The sequence below is a fragment of the Penicillium psychrosexuale genome (genome assembly GCF_028828465.1).
Source record: "Penicillium psychrosexuale strain IBT 29551 chromosome Unknown utg000004l, whole genome shotgun sequence".
Classification (NCBI taxonomy): Eukaryota; Fungi; Ascomycota; class Eurotiomycetes; order Eurotiales; family Aspergillaceae; genus Penicillium; species Penicillium psychrosexuale.
Genome location: NW_026643189.1, coordinates 2,033,528 through 2,053,960, shown reverse-complemented (window position 1 = coordinate 2,053,960; position 20,433 = coordinate 2,033,528). Strand labels below are relative to the sequence as shown.

Sequence of the window (20,433 nt, the reverse complement as noted above, 5' to 3'; positions counted from 1 at the left end):
AATAACCAAATCATAAATGTGAACTAAAACACAGATCCCGTGAGTAGGCGCACTGCTTTGCACCACACGCCGTTTCCGAGCTGAACATCACCGTCCTTTTCCCGACTAAGGCTTTTGCCGAGAATGCTTTGCAACTCCTTGTCTGGAAGACCAGACTTGCTGCCTGGTCCGAAACCATAGACCTTCGTCGCCAGAACGTCAATATCAAAGTCCAAGGAACCGATAGTGTTCTCTGCATTGACTTTATCGATGCGGGTACGGACAGTAAAGTCAACATCGATTCTCTTAGCACCGTTGTTCTTCGAGGCAACGCCTTTACGGCCAGGTGTAGATATGGTAGCGTTACCGAGGAGCGTGCAGCGTGTGCGTAGAGAAAGAGAGCCCTCATCAGGCTTGGATAGGGTGAGGCGGGTAACACCACAGAATTCCAGCATGCGCGCCTCATTTTCCAGCCCAACTGTGCGGTCCCATGCGCTAGAGATGAAGCGCAAAAGCTGCTTAGGTGCGACAGTGGATTGCTGGATAGTAGCAAGGTAGTGCTGCAACGAGTGGAGGACCAAGGATGCAATAGGAGAAATGTTGGCATTCTTCTGGGAAGCCAGTTCCATCGGGTAGTTCTTTCCCTCGTCCTGGCCACTTTTCTTGGAGGCAAAAGCTCCGGGATAGAACTCTAGTTGGAGCTTATCCCGATAAGCCATCTTCAATAGAGGTCCCTTTGATGCATCATCCGAAGGAATTGCGGCCGAAACAATCGACCAGCCAGTTTGTCGCTGAATTCTTTGGACGGAGGCTAGTTTTCCCAGTCAGTATCGCAGCCACAAAAAAAGAGACTCCATAAGGGAAGGAGGGGGAAAGCTCACCCTTCAGTTCGTTGATTTCTCGAGCACTCCAGCCACGGCACTCTTCTTTGACACGCTCTGCCTCCTGGATTTGAGCCAGGAACTCATCCCGCATTTCGGCTCCAGCCTCGATGAAAGTCGTCTTATCCTGGACTTCCTTCTGCAACTGCTCAAGTTCACGTCTCTTGACTGCAATTTCGGAGTCCACCTCGGACAGCTTGCTGCGCGTATTGCGCAACTCATCTTGATCACAGTTTTCCATCTCTTCCACCAACTGTTGCAGGTTGGTTGCCTCTTCCTCCAGGGAGGCGTGCTTCTCCACGAGAAGCGGCACGTTCCTATTAAGCAACTCTTCTCGTTCAGATAGCAGATCGTCATCTGCTTTCATTTCCTCCACGTGGCGAATGAGCCCTTCCTTCAAACCCTCAAGCAACTTCATCCGCCATTCGTACCATGTGGCCTTACTCAGCAGACGGGCATGGGTTTTGACGTTTCGGAACTGATTGTCCATGATCACTCGGATATCTGGAGGAGCGGTGATATACTCTTTGAAGAGAGCTGGATTTTCGGCATATGTTTCTGCCTCAATAGAGCGAATCACTTGCCGACCTTCAGAAATATAGGACTTCAACTCCCGACACGACTAGAGACAGTGTGAGCGAGAACAAGAGTATCAGGGTATAGTATCACTTACATGCTGGTATAATTCAAGCATTGGCACGGTACAAAAGCCAGCTGCCACACAATCATCAAACGTTATCGAGCCTGGTTTAGGCATGTTCTCACCAGAAGGTCGTGTCAGCTTCTTGGTGGCACTCCCGGGGGCAGTTGTGTGTCTTCTCTTTGTCGTAGTTAGTTCCATGAAATGAATATTAGTCATTTTCAGGAAGTCCTGCAGCTGAATAGACTCAATTTCCACGGGGGCTTCTTCGGTAAGAGTGATCTCTTCTTCTTCTGGTTGTTGGGGATCAGAAGCAATATGAAGAGCATCAATCCCATGATTGAGAGGAGTTGTCGACGTCTGGGAAGAACTTCGTGGTTGTTGGGAAGGCGTGGTGCTGCCTTTGGGGGGCGATGAGCTTGCAGCTCTACGGACGGGTGACAGAATTGACCGACGGATATTGGCTTCCCTGAACATCGGCGTTGGCAACTTGACACCTTTGACTGGGCTGACATTATGGCCACGCAGTCGCTTGGGCGAATTCTCCACTTCGTCTTCATCCAAGTCTAGCTCGACCGGGCGCTTGCCCAAAACCCCGCGAGCAGCCCCAACATGGAGACTCTTACGACTGCCAATCCTAGTCTTCTTCGGGCTCAGGTTTGAAATCATGTCCTTCAAGCTTGGGGTTACGTCCCGATCTGACTGCAATCCCCTGATATAGCCATCCTCTCGGAGTTCCTCTTCTTCGCGATCACGTTCTTCCTCGGCCTGCATTTGCAGAGGATCCTCGAAGCGTACACCGGATCGGGACTGTTCTTGCGGAACGAACTGGGGCGTACTATCCCCAAGCGACGGGCGCTTGTCCAGTAAGGCCGCCACACGAGGAGATCCGAGACCTTCTTTGTCAATCCCTAGACCGGAAGAGCGACGACTCTCGCGTGGTTGCAATTTGAAGAGCGGGGTCGACTCTCCTGTTGCTATGTTATGCTCAAACAGGCTTTGGCGAAGAGACTTGCGCTTATCTGCTGATTGCTGGAGTTCGGGTTGGAAGAGCTTCTTTGGCGAAGCACTTCTAAATGTGACATTGCTGGAGGGGGGTGTCTTGCTTGGGGTGGTAGGTTTAGCTTGTGGGGTAGACTGTTTGGGCGGAGTCAATGGCTTCGTATTTGGTGATCTTTGCCGGCTGGACGATCCTGGCGTGGAGCTACGCCGAGGAGGCCTAGCCCGCATAGTTGCCAAACTGGGGCTCCCATTTTCAGATGCAACAGCAGCAATTTGATAAGCCAGGGGTGATTTGGCAGGGGACTTGGCAGGAGACTGTCGAACATTGTCTTGAAAAGGCGAACTAGCAAGCTGACCCGAATCGGTTTCAAGCGCCATTATCATCTTCGCGTGCACTTTGTCATTGGCTTCGATCCCTGACTGTAGGATGCCACCAATTGCACCAGTCATCTCCATGTCCATACCATCGTCAGACTCATTCTCTTGATCGAAGTTCATGTGATCAGAGTTGGAGGCATAAGTAGGCTGGTTGCCCAAGATTTTGCCGACGGCCGATGTGAATTCCATTGTCATTCCTTCATCTTCGTTGCCAATCTCAGAAAACTTGAATGGCGAACCCACCTGCGCGATGCCACCGACGACATTGGTCATCTCCATAGTTTGATCTCCGTAGTTGGATTCTTCTGCTACGGACTGGCGACGAGCCGTGCTCTGGCGACGGCCGGGGGACTTGCCAAGAATGCGTCCTACGGCATTCGTCACGTCCATGCTAAGGTCTTCGTCCTCGTCGATATCATCTGATTCTGGTGAACCTTGAGTAGTGGCCGCCTTGGATGGATCGAGGTTCTCCTCATGTCGTGCGCTAATATCTCCCCAGTCAAAGCTTTGCCTTTGGCCCTTTTTGATCCACGGCTGGAAAGCACCGGTTATTTCTTGATCCACAATTTCCATTGACATCTCTCCGCCTTCATCAAGTTCTGTTCCTGCTTCCTGTGCGGCCTGACGCAGTGCTTCGTTGAGTCTGGCACTAGAGCTTGAGCTAGAAGTTGCATCTGATTGGACACTCATGCCTGAGCGCGCGGTCATATCATCCATGCTCATTGCAGTGCTCTCGGCATCAAATCCATCGTCGGAGTCTGAAGAATCGCCATCGTCATCTTCTCCGGCCAAGCTTTGAGCGCCGGTGTCTTCGCTTCCTACTGAGCTTCCGCTGAACGGACTAGAAGACAAATCCTGGACGTCATCGTCCCCAGATGATGGGCGACCTCTTATCTGGTTTAGATCTTGTGTGCGGACAGGGGAGAATTCGAATTCCGATTCTGCTGGCGAAGATGGAGCGTCTTTGGTGGGCGAGGTAGGGGCAGGTTGGTTCTGAGGGCTTACGGCAGCAGATGCGCGTCTTGTTGAGTTCGCGGCAGAGGAGGAGGTTGAGTCGTCCGGAATTTCCACCACGTTCCAGGTGTGTAAGGTTGCCTCGGGGGCAAAGGATACTCGGCGATTCGCTGTATAAATATGTGTCAATATTCACTTCCATGACAAAGTGGAACACACTGACCCATTGATTTCCTCCGCGCGGCTCGTTTCTCTAGGATATTCTGCCGTTCTCGATCTTTGCGTTCCCGTTCGTCACGCTCCTTAGTAGCAGCCATCTCCTCGCGAATGGCAGAAGTCGCATTAAATGTATCAAACGGGTTTGCCGTGTCATCATTGTCATTATCTGTCGTGGGAGGTCCTGGTGTTGTTTCGAAGTCAATCAAAAGACCCTCTTTCTTTTGGTCTGTTTGGCCCTGTCCGTCCATCGTGCCGTCATGTGTCTGCTGTTTACTACGAGCTGGTGTACGTCGGCGCGTTTCCTCGAATGACGGAATGGTTCGCACTGGAGACACAGGGACTGTGGGTTTGAGAATAGACTTTAGTGGAAAAGAAGCTGTAGACTATAGATATTTAAGTCAGAATTGTTCTGCATATGCGCCCGTGGTCTTCCGTTTGATAGCTACCTGGCGACGATTGCCGTTGGAATTCTGGAGGGCATCTAGTCCACCGGGCCCCAAACTCTTGCTCCGAGACTTCTTGTCTTTCATAGCAGGCTTTGTGTTATTCAAGAATGGTTGAGCTGCGCCAATCTGAGTTGTCGCATTCTCCTTGTCCAAACTAGACGTCATCCTAGACCGCGGGACATGAGCGATAGACCGACGAGATCGCGGCGGTCGCAAAGCCGCGGAGTCGGGTCGAGTTGACATTGTCGGCGAGCGAATCGGCACATTCACAGATCAATTCAAGATTGCATACTCGGTAAATCTGAACGTCAGGATCTTTAGATCAAACAGGACTGCCCAGGTGAGCCTGTAATCTACTCCTATCGCACCTGCCCAAAGCGCGTTGCCTCCGCACTCACGTGATGTAAACAAAAGCGCAGAGCCCTAACCCCAATTAGCCTAGTCCCGATTAGGACTAGTGTCGCACACTACGAATTACCAAAGATTCCAACGGACAACGAATCTTCCTCATCTTCGACAGCCGCCAACCCGACATTTCTTCGACACCGCTTCCTCGTCGAACAACACCGCAAAAATGGCCACCGAGTTGACCGTCCAGTCGGAGCGCGCTTTCCAAAAGCAGCCTCACATCTTCCTTAACACCAAGGCTAAGGCTTCGTCCAAGAAGACTGCCCAGGGCCGCCGCTGGTACAAGGATGTCGGTCTCGGTTTCCGTACCCCCAAGACCGCCATTGAGGGAAGCTACATCGGTATGCACGACCTCCGTTGAATTTTTATTCGAAATATTGTGGCGGGATATATATGGGTGGGTGGTCTTTTCATGGATACAAAGGACGAATGGAGGATCGCATGGAGCAATTGAGGGGCCTGGAATCTCCGTCGTTTCCTCTCTCGCCAATATTCGCATTCATCACTCAAACTCTCGAATCACGAAAAGACCACTCATGCCAAAAAAATCCCCGCAATCACCAAATTCTTTCCGTGTCAGATTACTCATTTTTGAACCTTTACAGACAAGAAGTGCCCCTTCACTTCCCAGGTGTCCATCCGCGGCCGTGTCCTCGTCGGCAAAGTCGGTAAGTTGAATCAGAACTGTCTTTTTTTACCAGGCAGGGGGACTTGCTAACTAATTATCTACAGTCTCCACCAAGATGCACCGTACCCTCGTCATCCGCCGCGAATACCTGCACTACGTCCCCAAGTACAACCGTTACGAGCGTCGCCACAAGAACCTGTCTGCCCACGTCTCCCCCGCTTTCCGTGTTGAGGAGGGTGACCTTGTTACCGTTGGCCAGTGCCGTCCTCTCAGCAAGACTGTACGTTCATCTAGTGATCCTTGTCAATTTCCGTCATTGTTGGCAAAACCACACACTATTGCATTACTGCAGGACATCGAACCTGACAGCTCACTTTGTTTGCTACGGACATGATGACTGACTAAAAATTTCTCTCCAGGTTCGCTTCAACGTGTTGAAGGTTCACGCCAAGACCTCGCGCGCTGTCAAGTCTTTCTCCAAGTTCTAGGTTAATAAACCGGGTGTTTTGAAGGCGAAGGAAGCGGTATGGACTGGATATACAGGAAGTTCTTGGATGGGGGTCGGGATAGTTTATGAGTTTCCATGTCCCAGATACCTCGCACATGAACGTGTATCCACGCAAAAATCAAAATGATTTGTTCGGCCCTCCTGCGATGGAAACTGTACACCAACTCCGGCACAGGGCAAGATTGACCATAAATGGCAATCTAGACAAAGCCTCTCAATGCGCATCTCGAGTCATCTCCTTGCTCTTCCAAGTCTACATTGATCCAGTAGGACCTTAGTATGTGTTCTCTAGTAATGGCAAATCACATACCTATCTAGGGCATGGGTTGTCGTTTGGCTGTCTGTATGCGTAGTTTTGATATTATTTCGGGCATATATGGTTATCTTACTAGTCAGTTGCATAATACCTACTTGCCTAGATATCGAAGGAGGTAGGATCGTGAATATGCCAATTATTTACTTTGTTCGCAATGCACACATTAGAGACAGCATTGCCAGGAGGTTTATTCAACTAATATCACAAAGGCAAATTGACACATTGACTAGTTTTTCTCATCTTCAGTTAGCTGCGCCAAACAAAGATTCTTCAATGTTCTCTTCCACGCCAAGCATGTATTCTTCGTGACCTTCACATATCATCAGTTTGTACGCTAAGTCCAAAGCCGGAACTTTTCAAAAAAGTCCATGTCCATCTGTCCATTGAGTACAGGACGGTGGGTGGCTTTATTGTCCGAGTGCAGTGAGATCTTCCCTCGGATTTTGGTGGGCGTGTCAGGATACATGTATCTATCGTCATCTGACGGCCAGTCCCGCTGCAATGCGCGCTGGGAACTAGTATCTTCATTATCAGAGGTTAAGTCAATTGCCTCTTGACTATGTATATGCGCCAAGAAGTCTTCGGAACCATTGTTCTCGGGGAAGATTCCACTAGACAGCGTCTCATGTGTTGAAAAGTTCCCATCATCCGCGGTCTCTGTCTTGTCGCACATTGACATAGTTTGAGAATTGGACACACCTTCCGACTCAGAGGTCCCTTCCGACCTTTCGTCGGTCTCGGGTGGTTCGTAGTCTAAGTCGGGAACACAGTCGGGTGAGAAGTGCATCTTTTGGGGGGTCTGCCAAGGCGTCTTTCGAGGTGTGGGCCATGGAGCCTCACTCTCAGAGTCCGTCAATTCCTCGGGCAGGTAAGGAGGTGCACTTTCCACTCCGCTGTAAAATATTTTTGTCTCTCTCGCATTCCTCCAACCCCATGCCCTGGCAAACTCAGATGCTAAGTTTGCCCAGTGGATCCTTGGCACTTGGAGAAGGGTCAAAAACTTTCCGAGCGTTCTACCAGATTGGAAGGGGGACTTTCTCCTCAACGCCAGCATGTCACGCAGAGTATCACTGCAGCGTAGAGAGCTGCGGATAAGGGGGATCTGAACCAAGCGGTTCAAATCACGGTGTGACTGTGTGATGCCCTCAAGACTGACGATATCCACGCTGAAAGCGATTGCCTCAGCTGGGACGCGACCCCAGATGAGGTACTCCCCGTAGCCCTGCCAGCCATTGTACACAAGCGTCCCGGTCCGAATAGCCAGCGGATGGGCATAGAAGACTTTGGTCTCCAACTTGGACGTGTCAATAACGGTCACTATGGCGCCATTCTGGCCAGCAATGGCACGGTGAAGGGGTGCCAATGGTGATCGGAAGGTAGAGATGAAGGGGGTTCTGACTTTCTGTTTACTTACATGGCTCCGAAAGAAGCCCTCGAAACGGTCCCCGGAGCAGTCTTCGGAGTCAAACCAATCACCGTTGCAGAAAAGCCCGGCTACAAACACGGTCTTCGAGTTGATTCCTTGGGAGTCACGATTTGACCACCGAAACAGCAACGGTGGCATTTTATCGGCCGGAACTCCTTGCATAGCCAGCTCATGGTCAATGTGATGGCCTTGTCTGCCATGATGCTGCTGTCCGCAACCTTGCTGATCTTGATGTTGATATTGAGGCTCTTGGCCTTTTTGATGGTCCTGCTGGTCCTGGTCTTGGTGCTCTTGGTGTCTATGCTGGGACTGTTGGTTTTGATTGGAGATTATGGCTTGGTTGGGACGAGTGGGCTGGCTCTGGTCATCACGACCATCTGTTCCGTCGATAATCAATTCATGGTTACACCAGAGGCAGATCTTTCCATGGCTGGTAACAACCGACTCGTTGTTTTCAAGCTGGTCGGTTCGTTTCCGACTGCGGCTGAGACTCATCATGGTGATTTCATCTGCTCTTCGCTGGGACGGTGGAAATGGCATAGGGTGGGGTGTCTGCGGGGTTAGGGGTGGTTGAAGGATGAGAGTCAGAAGGGTAGGGGAAGAAAAGTAAGAGAAGGGTATAACAAACGATAAATTACTCTTGGGGCTCAGACTTGAATAACCAGCTCGTCCCTCGAACATTCTGGGAATGGACATATCTTCGGTCTCATATATGTGACTAAATCTTCTTCAAAGATGCTAGCAAATAGAGAACCTATCTTTAGCCCAAAAGTAGATCTGGTCCTTTTAACATATTGGGATAAGGTAGAAGTTGAAGATCTCACTATTCTAGATACATTTTTGCCCATCTCGGACGTTTGAGGCAACTACGTACAAGATAACTGCTTCTCTGGCCAGATAATTGATCAACCTGAGAATCAAGGTCGTGCAGACCTTTGTTCTTATTTTGTGACTAGCTTGGTTCTAGCATGATCCATAAGTGGAGTATTGCATAGTTCTATAGTTCAAGTATGAAGCCCTAGATCTACGTCAAATACCAGTAGTCTTTTACTTGCCTAGTGAGCTGTATTCTGAAAGGGATGTTTTATATCTACTCTTTCCTCTCTTCATTCAATTCAATCTTAAAAAACCAACAAAAAGGTTGCTTCGTGGTGTTTTCCCCAATTGTGCAAAACAGGTTCCCTCTGTATTATGATAACTCCTTGGCTGGCTTACGGTCACTAGCTATCTAGTATATTTTATCGTCTAATACAATATATGCCACAGTCTACATCGAAATGTTTTCAAATAGACCCGAGGATACCGTGCTGATATATAATCTCTAGATATAGGAACGAAATCGCAATATTCAAATATTACCATCAACAGATATATCCAAGATATGGCCATCTAATTATAGTTTATATAGCCTATAATCTTTCATATATAATCTAAATACCAGTTCGTTATGATATAGTACTCGTATACTCCAGGGCTAATCTGCACACGAGGGACTGCCAACATGCGCTAGTCCCAATTTAGGTTGCCTTGAGGAACATGCACTCCGCCCCCAGGAACTCCCTTTGCCCTCACCCTTGGGATTATCTTATTTGCTATCCTTATCCCTCAATTTGCTTCTCAGCCCATATTCACTCAGTGATCTCAAATTCTCGCCAATCCTTAACCCGGCCGTTCCGACCGGACTTCGAACCCTATCCCCTAGAAAATTGCCCACTTTCCCCAGGCTCACAGCATGGCTCAATGAGCCACGTCATGAACGATACGGATGATTGAGGACTCACCCGGACACTATAAGGGCATTGATTCTCGGAGCAGGCTCTCCAGTCTTTCCCACTGTCTTCTAACAGACTTCTATTCTCCTGAGCCAAGGTGGGCGCCGATTCGCGACTTATAAGAACAACATGCCGGGGGGATTTGAGAAGTCAGTAAAGGGGGCTACGAAGCTCAAGGTCAGTCCGAATGCTCAGCTCATTCTTTTTTCTACATGCGACAATTATTAAATATCTGACGTGAACAGCTTGCGGCCCCTAAATCCAAATACATAGAGAATATTCTTGTGGCAACTCATACCGGCGAGGCAGGAGTCGCAGAGGTATTTCGAACCCTCCAAATACGACTTCGAGACTCGGCATGGACCATTGTTTTCAAGGCGCTCATCGTCCTCCATCTTATGATCCGAGAGGGTCAACTTGATGCTGCGCTGGGATACCTGTCCGATAACCCGAAGAAGATCACGCCCAGCAATTTCTCTGAAGGTTAGACCAGTAGTTCCCTCATATTGATGTGATTGCAGTCTACTGACCGTTCTTATAGCCCAATCACAAGGGCATAATATCCGACGATATGCCGAATACCTTATCACGCGTGCCAAGGCGTTCGAAGCCTGCAAGACGGACCATGTACGAAGCGGACCGGGACGGCTGAAGAGGATAGGTGTGGAGAAAGGCCTTTTGAGGGAGACGGAAATCGTACAGAAGCAAATTCGTGCGTTACTGCGGTGTGATGTGGGTGAATTCCGAATTCAGGCCTTTTATTGGTGACTGACAGTGTACAGTTGTTGACGGATGAGCCCGAGAACGAGATCAGTCTGACCGCGTTCCGTCTCCTCACACTTGATCTATTGACTCTATATTCAGTCATGAATGAGGGTACGATTAATGTTTTAGGTAAGTCAGCAGCTCCTCCATTGATCGGCATTGGTTTAACCCCGAAATAGAACACTACTTTGAGATGTCGCGGCCGGATAGTGTACGCGCCTTGGCAATCTACAAGACGTTCACAAAACAAACGGAAGAAGTGGTCCAGTTTTTGGGAGTCGCAAGACATTTCGAGTCTGCTACTCGCTTGGAAATCCCGAAGCTCAAACATGCCTCCACAGATTTGGCGCGCCTTCTCGAAGATGACCTCAACGATCCTGATTTCGATCTTCGCCGGCGGGAGTATCTGGCCAAGAAAGGCGTTCGCGTTCCACCGAGCATGGAAGCCAGTGCGACCGCAGATGTATCAAAGCCAGCGCCGAACCCAGTGTCAAACCCGCCGGTGTCAAACTCACCCAAGCAGGCCGAACAACCGAAGCCGCCAGCTGTGGATCTGATCGACTTTTTTGATTCAATTGACCCGCAGCCAATGGGGCAACAAAACTCAATGCAATACCAGCAAACAGGGTTTCAACAGCAACCGCAGCAACCTTTCTATCCCCAGCAGACTGGCTTCCAGCAGCAGCCTCAGGCGATTCAGCAGCAGCCCTTGGCAACTGGATATGGCCAGCCGACCCAATATGGAGTGCCTTATCAAGCACAGGGCCCAAATAATCCATTTGGGCAGCCGCAGCAACTACAACAACAACAGCCACCGCCGCCACCGCCGCTTCAAGCTATGCCAACTGGCGCTGGATTTGGAGGGTACTCTCCCCAGCCGCATTCATATGGCTTCCAGTCGCAATTAGCTCCTATTCCGCAGGAAGGCATTGCCGCCTTCCCACAACAGCAACAGCAGCAGCAAGCACTTCAGCCCTTGCAACCCCAGCACACCAACCCGTTCCGCCAGTCAATGATGCTCAACTCTCATACAGGCGCTCAGCCACCCGCCGCTCCTCTATCGCGACAGAACACGAACCCCTTCGCGAGACGACTATCCACAGCAAACACGCAATATAATCCCTCAAACGAGCAATTTCAGCCTGTACAACCCCCGCAAGTACCGCTTCAGCCACCACAAGCGCAGCCGATCCAGCCTCAGCGGACGGGAACCAATCCTTTTGCGCGGGCCTCTCCTGCTCCGCAGCAAGGTCTGCAACCTCCAGCAGCAGCTCCCTTGCGGCCTAACCCAACTGGCAGCACCAACCCTTTCCGACAGAGCCAGTTTATCAATCAGCAGACCGGACAAGGTTGGCAAAACAGTGGGCAGAGTGGTACAATGGGTGGGTTGGAACAGCTGGACACGATGCCGATCTTCCCGCGCCCCGGTATGACCTAATTTAGGGGCGCAACACGATCTGCACGGCGTCGGAATGAAACCGACGTCCGTTGTATGATTATCTTCACTTGACTATCTCATTCGTTCTATCTCACTTGCTCCCCACATCGCCTCCACATCGAGTAGACCACGGATATTTCCGTTGTACAGCTAGCTCTTCGATACTATTACACGTAACTACATGCCTTGGGGAGCTCCCTCGGATCCAATATTAATGCAATCTGTACTCCAATAAAGCAATTGAACTTCAGTCGCACGGTCTCGGGCTCTACGATGCTCGCTTTAACAAATGTAAGGCTAGTGCTGACAGGGGCAGAAAATCTTGACTTGACGTCTAGGCCGTTGGATGTTTTTCAGGGGCCAAAATGCAGATCTATACACTTTGTCGGGTTGTCTCCGTGTATTTTAACGTGTTTCATGAATTTGTGCTGATCATAGTAGATCACGATGTCGAGGTTCCCCCTGTACCTACATACACATGTGTTATTACTCTTTTTCAACGCCACATGACCTTAAAAAACAACAAGCTCGGTGAATATAACCCCATATTCTCAAGGTCAAGTGGATATTGGAACATGCGACTGTTGTAGACTTGTAGTCCTCGAAAGGGGCGGAAAAGAACAAACAAACGAATCGTAAATCCCCCCTAAATCCTTTAAATCCTCTAAACTCCCTAAATCATCTAAATCAAACCTGTCAATTTCCACTAGAACTCTTAGCGGGGCCGGTGATTCGTTCTGCAATGTGAAGAATCCAAAATTCCTGTGATTTCTACCCCGCCGGTCCGGAAAGGAAGTTTGTCCTCCTCTTAACCTCCAGGTCTCCCTCCTCTTACATAGGTAATGCCTCGAACGTCTAAATAAGCTCGATGAATGCCAAGGACCTTTTACCGGGTTACGAGCAGACCTTGCCCGTGCTGTCTCGGCCATCGGCTGCGGCTTGGGCGGCCGATCCGATCCACTCCCCCTATGCAGCTCCCATCCACTTCGATCCCAATATACACCCTATACAAACTATGGCCTCAACACCAGCTCCTGCACCAGCTCCTCACCCACCCAAGGCGCCTAGTCGGAAAACAACCACCAGAGTACGCAAACCCCGCAAAACCGCCAATGCATCTACGGGGAAATCGACTTTGTTTTGGGTCAACAGTGATCAACAAACGGCAGCGGCAGGCACAACGGATGAGACCCTGAAGCGGATTCGGTCCCATGTCATGTCCGAGCATAATCGCAAGAAGCGAATGGGGAACGGGGAGCAGTCCAATAAAAGCAAATGGAAGAACTCGCCTTGTCAGCCACCGACAAGGAACACCGGGGCACTGGTACCCGTTGAGCCTGTCCGTCCGTGTATCGGTTCGTCTGCCAACTTGTCTAGCAGTCAAATCTCAGATGAACAAGAGCCAGAACAGGTCGAGGAGCTTGTTACGTCGACAGCCGTGGGATACCCTGCTATGCAAGCCGCATCATGGAATGACTCTGGCTTTGGTGGGGCGATGGCCTATCCCTCTGCATGGTCTTACGTGGGACAAGGAGCCAATGATCCTTTTCATACTGGACATACGCATCTTACAGATAGAATGATGCGACATCTGCGAGTCTGTGAGTGTTTACACCCCGATCCTGATATGGTCGAGCTCGTATACTGACACGGGTATAGTCCTCTGGGATCTGACACAAGAAGCGCATCCATTGCAAACGCGGTATAAACCCAAGTTACAGGCTCATTGGGCGTCCTTGATCCAGCGCGACCCGGCCATTCTGCATGCGACAATTTGTATGGCTACTTCCAATGATGCTATGCGTGCAGGCGAGCTACCCATCCGAGACCCGAATCAAAAGCGGAGTCAGTTGGTGATCGACACGTTCCACCACCGTGGCGAGACTATTCGACTGGTCAACGAGGGCCTGTCAGACCCGGTCAAGGCTTCCAGTGATGTTCTGATTGCTGCAGTTTCTACCTTGTTGACAATTGAAGTGAGTATATTCTGCGCACCAATCTTGCGATTACTAGAGCTTATACATGATTGTAGATCGCGTCGGGGAATCCCGATTATCTCAAGATCCATCTTGCAGGTTTGCGACAGATGATCGCACTGCGGAAGAACTTTGACGATGTCCCTTCAGACGTGCGGTTCCAGATCTCATGGTTGGTATCCTCCTTCGTGATTAGATGCAAGGCTTGCTAATCTCGCAATTAGGACTGATATCCGAGTTGCTTGCATGGCCCACGCCAAGCCTATATTCCCCTTTGTCCGCTACACTCGCCCAGCGCGATTCTCTCTCATCCCACCCAACGACGACGTAGCATTACTTTCCACCCGCCTTTTCCCTCTACTCAAAATACCCGGCATCTTCGGCGAACCCATGGCACAGATCGTATATGATCTCCTCGAACTATCCTGGTATGCAGAATGGATCAAAGGCAACACCGGGTACAAAGAGTTCAACGAGGAGACCGAGGACTATTTCAACACAGAAGTGCTGCACGTAGAATACCAACTGCACACAGATCGATACACCATGACAGGCCAGGTAAAGGGCGACAACTCCATCGAGGGCTGCACCCGTCTCGCTTTACTGCTATTCCACAACAGCGCCATCTGGAACTTCTATCCAATGATCGGCCAGTTACTGCCCAAGCCAATCCAGGCTCTGCGCATTGCCCTCGAGGCGACCATCCCATCAGGCTTATTCGCGCTCTGTCGCGACCTGCTCCTCTGGCAGCTTTTCATGGGCGCGGCTTGCAGTCTAACCCTGCCGTCAGAGCGGGCCTTCTTTGTATCTGAACTGGCCAATGCTGCACGGCTGCAGGGAATCCACTCTTGGCAGGAGGCCCGTTCTATCTTGCTGGGCTTTTTCTATGTCGATCGCATTCACCTGCCTATGCTTCGTCAAATCTGGGATGAGTGTCAACTGCTGGTAGAACCGCCAGTATGAACCTGGCTACATGGCTCTGCCGTAATAGATCGAACTCATCCAAGTCGGTTATATACAGCCGCTTTTATCCAGTATATTCTCAGGCTCGGACTTGCCGTCTCGCTATCTACGCATGAGTGAAGATATAATGTATATATTCTATTTCCAATGATTCACGACTACTCCTCTCCAAACAGCTACAGCCCATCTATCTACCACTCCGTACCTAATTGACCACTTCTTCAAACCTGGAACTAAATGCACATACTATGCCAGGTTTGCTTCTACCCAATCGCTCCAGCTCATATATCCTCCCAACCTCAAAACAGCCAAGCCACCAAACCAAGCCAAGCACACAATTCCGATCAAACCCGACATACTACATCCATTCCCGGCGTCGAAACCGCCCATCAGTCCACAAAGCCAACCTCGGCATCCCGAAATCCGAAAAATCTCCGGCACTCCCTAGGCTCAACGAAGCTGATACGCTGTAGAAACCGCCCGCCGAACGTGCACCGAACTTCAGCCGGGCAAAGGTCGGCTTAGACTCGGCGATGCGCGATTTTCGATACAATATAGAAAGCAGCTCTGCTTCCTAGATTGCTTGGCCCTTTGTGGCTTTGGTTGCGTGATTTTTTTTCCCGATATCATTTCATTTCCCGCTTTATTGTGTACCTTTTTTTTTTTCGCGATTCCAACCGATTCCAACCAGATGTACGTATACTTCCTGCGAAAAGGAGGTATTTAGGAGAATGTTATGCGACATATCTATACATGATCTTATGTAGTTATGTCAACCGGTGTGAATTAGAATCCTACATTCTTGCCTTATGCTTATTGTCAGCTTCAAGGTGGCAAGTCGTGCAGACCGAGAAATTTCCGAATGATATCAGACATCTCCACTCTCGGGTGGCTTGATCCCTGGGCATGAGAGGGAGGTAAATAGGCCCTAAAAGACTCATTTCGGCGGTATCTATATACTCCCGTGCCCCCCTGGCACTTTTTTCCTCCTGTTTCATTCTCTCGTCTGTTGAAACAAAACTTTTTTTTTGCCCATACTATAGGATATTGGGGTTTCGTCTTCAGTCTTCGTTCATCTTCACTGGACATCACTACATGAATCTTATACTAGGCTATGGATGGCTTGTCAGCCTCTTGGCCTTACTAGGTCGGGGTGCTTGACTAGCCAGGCATGCTTGGATGATTGGTGGCAGATGTTGTCTTGCGCCCAATGTTGCTATCTGATGAAGGTATACAATGTCTTAAGCCCAACAACAGCATGTCTGTGATACAACCCGGACAACAGCAAGCACTGGTGATAATTCGACTTCACCTAGTAGCCTAAGGACAACAATCTACAAGATGAAGGAAGGTATAGTGAACAATGTCGATGATTTAATTATTGAGTCACAAGAAACTCGCAGGTAAAAGAGACTAAATACAGCAAGGAAAAAAAGCAGAAAGCACAAGAAATCACCTCGGTGCTCCTCGAAAAATTACAATCAGCATCAATCGACTCGGACAAAAGATTTTTTTGCAACTGCACTAGTGCAGAATCATCGATCATCCATGCACACAACAGTCACAGGCGAACAGACAGGCCTCCAAACCGGAACACAATCGACAGTTCGATGAGAACGCGGCGGACGGAATCTCAGTCTATCGCCTACACATACAACGCTGGGTATCAAAAACATTACAAATCACCAAAGCGGACACTTCGCATCCCGGCTGTTTTTCCAATGAGAAAAAAGGAAAAAAAAAATCGCTTATGCGAGCTCACGGTCAGTCTTTCCACGGCGAACACGGCCAGTGGGGGACCAGGGGAAGTGAGCGACGGGAATGATGAAGAAGCTGTTGCTGTTATCAGCAAGACCAGCCAGGGCATTGTACCAAGCCGAGAAAGCAGCCAGGAAACCGAAGAATCCACCGGCCATCTGGACGTTGGTGTTGGGGCTGCCGTCGGGACTGCGCTGCAGGTAGGCGATGCCGAGCAGGAGGAAGGTCAGGTCCAGGGTGAAGAACAGCATGAAGAAGGCGACGGTGGACTTGAGGGTGCAGAACAACATGATGGTGGTGAAGATGAACCAGCCCTGTTACATTGTCAGCGGGATGATTTCTTGCACATGTCTTGTGAAGAAGAACACTTACCAGCAGGAAGAGACCCATGGAGTCATAGAACTTGGAAGGGTCACTGCTTGACTCGCCGAGAGCCTCACCAATCTCGAACCCACCAGGGGTCAAGACGATAGCGAACGCGATCCAGAAACCACCGTAGGAGGACAGAGCGGTGGCACCAAAGGTGTTTCCGACAGCCATTTCCCTAGTAAAGAAGCGCGTATTAGTCGCAGATCATGTCAGGGGAACCTTAAGGCCGAGGCCATGGAAGCTACATACCACATGCCAGAAAGCAGTTGAACAAGACCACCGTAAGCAAAAGCAAGACCGACCACAATGTTGGGGCTGGAGATATCCAGGGTGCCCATGTTGATGGCGCTCAGGACGAAAGTAGTAAGGGCGAAAGCGCACAGGCCGAGAGGAGCCGGATTGGCGAATTTGCGGCCTTCGACGGGCTTGTACAGACCGGGCTGGAACTCACCACCGAAGGGAGGCAGGGATCGTTCGTTGTTGTTGACTTGGGCCAGGGGTCCGTAGCCGAAGCGCGCGGCCGCTTGTGCTACCTGGTGCTCTTCGACGGACATCTGAGGCTGCATGGGGGCGCCGTTCTGGCCAGAGCTGATCTGGGGAGAGGGAGGAGAGGGACCCGCATCCTTCTCCAATGCGGCATGGTCCATTGTTTGAGTGGCAGACATAATGAATCTGATTCGTTAAAAAGAGGAAGGTAAAAAAGGTAGACCGTTATGTGAAGCCGTATCACACGTTATAGGTATAGGGGTATATGGGATTGAAGCACAGCACTGCTGGGCTAGAGATATAGAACAATGAAGCTGGGGAAGAGAAAGGAAACCGGGGAAGGAAGCTGGGGAAGGGGAAGAGAACTATTATACTCTCTTCAATTGGAGTGAATGCAAAAAAAGCAGATTTGAAAAAAACTGGGAAGCGATGGTGGAACCAAACTTACCAGGTATTTTGGTATTTCGGTAATATTACAATGATTTGCAGACCCGTTTTCAAGGCTCCACTTATGGACCGGTTCCACGGTTGATAAGAGTCTGGTCGTGCGAAAGTGGAGAAAAGAGGGAAAAAGATGAGATGGGAGGGGAATGTCTCATATAATTATACAGAATATAACTATCCAACTCCTATTGTTTTGAATCGTTTCACAGGGGTTAAAAACGAACTATCTCAAATCAGCCATGCAGGGACGGCACGGAGGAATGGGGGGAGGACCGTTCACAGGTTAGGTAATTGGCAGGTAAGGATCCATGGATGAAAGGAAGAACTAGCCTGGGGAAGAAAGTGGGGAGATGGGATATCCGGGGAACGAAGTTATCATTGGAGGGAGAATAAACGAGGGTTTGCTGACTTGCCTGACTCCAATGCTTGGCTTACCTGATGCATAATTCCATAAGTGTTGTACAAACCCCGTGGACGTGAGCATCCGGAGTGCGTTCCAGTAGTTCTTATGTTGCAGGTCCCATGGTAGCACTTGTATAGACGGAAATTTACTGGACTCTGGAGATATTAATCTTTCTATCATGTAGAGTCCAGTCCACTCTATTCCGGATGGAGAGTATTGAGCTACTCCGTACATCGTGCATATGTACAGTACTTTAGTGCAAATGGAAAAGTAAGCAACAGGTAGCAGATACTTGCTGATAGTGGCTGAGCCGGTGGTAAATCCCGGTATCGAGTACACCGAGCCGAGACTGCGTCATGACCTCGGTATAATTGTGGAATGTATTTTGCCTCATACCAATTGTTGCCCATGTGACGGATTATATGATTCAATCATTATTCTGCATTCGCCGTGGATGTACGGAGTACGAAGTACCTAGACCCTTAGGGATTACGCACTAATGAATTCATAGTGAGATATACTCTGTATCTTTTTTAATATTATTCTCCTCTCTTCTATATCCATTGTTCTCCACTTAGCGCGGGTCCCTCTTGCCCCTTTTTTGAGACCGAAGCATGATACACATATCATACCCACTAGCCACGGATGATGTACCAGACATCGCATGCTGTCATTCACATTCAGTTTAAGAATTGTACTTCTCAAGTCTCAGGGTAATAGACAATATGCCATATCCAGGTTGACCTATTAAATAAAGATATAGCCGAACCGGTTTGCCCTCTTCCCGTGTTCCCTTGTCCGGGGGGAACCTAGATCGGCGTACTACCTAGTACGCTCGAACCTCTTCTTTATTTTTTTTTCTCTCGTAAGCTTGTCATGTGCCAGAAAGTACCCCGTAGAAAGTGCAAGCGAGTTAAGCTTCAGCTCCACACTGTGGCTCTGCGATAGGATTTACGGCTAATTATGGTGGACGTATCAGCCGTGCTCCATACGGAGAGGTTCTGTGCTCCGTACGCCGTACCAACTTGAGATTCGGCCCGGGTCAGAGATTTCCGCTGGGTTCAGGACTAATGTGCTCCGTACAAATGGAGTATACAATAATAGCCATCTTTTTCTTATTGCTTCCATGTCGATATCGTGCCAAGGACCCGGATTCTCTTTTTCAGCTTCACTGATACATACCGGGGCAACAGCTTGGAGTTGTGGCGTACGCCAAGTCACAATAATAAACAACACATACACGCCACAGATTACCTGCAGGGTGCTATGTACTCCATAAGTCAATGCGACGTTAATCCTCTTGGCCAAGTGGCCCTTTAACTTCCCCCCTTAAAGAGTTTATAGCTTATCTTCATGTTGGATCGTGCCTTTTTGTTTATGAGACATGAGTGGAAACTGTGGAATCATTGCTAATTCTTTCTGTTTCCTGGTAATTTGATCCATTTTTCTGATCCAGACCTGATCCGAGCGCAAACTCTGCTACCAAAGGTGGCACCATACACCTGGGCATCTTATATTCTTCCTGACCAATAATAGCCACCTCGTTTAACCTTTCCCCATGTCATCATGCACAGATCAATAATTGGCCATATGGGGATGCTCCGTACCAATTTCAGCCCAGCTTACCTCCCCCTAATTCGAGATACAAATGCCCCGGGGACTTGGCGTTACTAAAGAGCATAGTGCTGCACATCGAAATACGAGCTTCCATAGTGCGGGATACGGATTGCTCATAGAACATACGATGTTGCTTGGCGAATGGCGTTCATCTTTTCCCCACATTCCCTTCATCTGATCTGATCCCCCACAAAAACCATTACATACCTACCCCAACACGTGTAGAATCCACGGTTATGGTCTACCAACGTGTCGATTTACCCTCGGCTTGGATTTTTCGGCTCGGCGGACCGGAACATTTTCTCGGCTTCTCCAAAGTGGTGTTTGTCTCCGTGCCAAGTCGGAGGAACACACGTTTTGGTAAAACCGGCTTGTGGGGAAATCCTTTAGGTTTAACATAATCACGGAGTACGGAGTAGTTAGTTACCGAGTTCTGCTTACAAGGTGCATACGCTTCCTGTATATACTGCATTTCCCCCCGCTTTTTTTTTTTTTTTTATGAGGGCTCAGGTTCGCATGTTTTGCAAAGTCACGTGTTGGTACGCAAGGTTCAATTTGCTTCTGATTAGGAAACTCATGTTGAGCCAACCTACTATAAGAATCTGGTATGTCGGCACCAACACAGCCTGGAGTGAATTTGATCTTGTTCAAGCACTA

The 20,433-nt window shown here is 49.4% G+C and overlaps 6 protein-coding genes across 6 annotated transcripts; 3 read left to right on the top strand and 3 right to left on the bottom strand.

Moving 5' to 3' along the window:
* Positions 1 to 23: 23 nt before the first annotated feature.
* Positions 24 to 4,742, bottom strand: N7518_006590 (kinetochore-microtubule binding complex subunit SPC105; the record flags this gene model as incomplete). The annotated part of the gene is made up of 5 exons (XM_057187517.1): positions 24 to 790; positions 861 to 1,482; positions 1,534 to 4,004; positions 4,058 to 4,436; positions 4,500 to 4,742. 5 exons carry the CDS (start codon positions 4,740 to 4,742, stop codon positions 24 to 26), a joined length of 4,482 nt encoding a protein of 1,493 aa, XP_057039220.1.
* On the top strand, positions 4,693 to 6,023 carry N7518_006589 (40S ribosomal uS17 domain-containing protein; the record flags this gene model as incomplete). The annotated part of the gene is made up of 5 exons (XM_057187516.1): positions 4,693 to 4,839; positions 4,942 to 5,248; positions 5,513 to 5,575; positions 5,640 to 5,815; positions 5,955 to 6,023. Coding segments are annotated over 5 exons (762 nt in total), but the record flags the coding sequence as incomplete, so codon positions are not given.
* Positions 6,024 to 6,693: 670 nt separating this feature from the next.
* N7518_006588 (uncharacterized protein) lies at positions 6,694 to 8,325 on the bottom strand (the record flags this gene model as incomplete). The annotated part of the gene is made up of 1 exon (XM_057187515.1): positions 6,694 to 8,325. One exon carries the CDS (start codon positions 8,323 to 8,325, stop codon positions 6,694 to 6,696), a length of 1,632 nt encoding a protein of 543 aa, XP_057039218.1.
* Positions 8,326 to 9,686: 1,361 nt separating this feature from the next.
* On the top strand, positions 9,687 to 11,760 carry N7518_006587 (ENTH domain protein; the record flags this gene model as incomplete). The annotated part of the gene is made up of 5 exons (XM_057187514.1): positions 9,687 to 9,734; positions 9,803 to 10,040; positions 10,099 to 10,289; positions 10,340 to 10,451; positions 10,502 to 11,760. 5 exons carry the CDS (start codon positions 9,687 to 9,689, stop codon positions 11,758 to 11,760), a joined length of 1,848 nt encoding a protein of 615 aa, XP_057039217.1.
* Positions 11,761 to 12,628: 868 nt separating this feature from the next.
* On the top strand, positions 12,629 to 14,699 carry N7518_006586 (uncharacterized protein; the record flags this gene model as incomplete). The annotated part of the gene is made up of 4 exons (XM_057187513.1): positions 12,629 to 13,361; positions 13,420 to 13,736; positions 13,793 to 13,908; positions 13,961 to 14,699. The coding sequence occupies 4 exons, from the start codon at positions 12,629 to 12,631 to the stop codon at positions 14,697 to 14,699; spliced, it is 1,905 nt and encodes a 634-aa protein (XP_057039216.1).
* Positions 14,700 to 16,447: 1,748 nt separating this feature from the next.
* Positions 16,448 to 17,491, bottom strand: N7518_006585 (acetate uptake transporter family protein; the record flags this gene model as incomplete). The annotated part of the gene is made up of 3 exons (XM_057187512.1): positions 16,448 to 16,771; positions 16,830 to 17,001; positions 17,076 to 17,491. The coding sequence occupies 3 exons, from the start codon at positions 17,489 to 17,491 to the stop codon at positions 16,448 to 16,450; spliced, it is 912 nt and encodes a 303-aa protein (XP_057039215.1).
* Between the last annotated feature and the right edge of the window lie 2,942 nt (positions 17,492 to 20,433).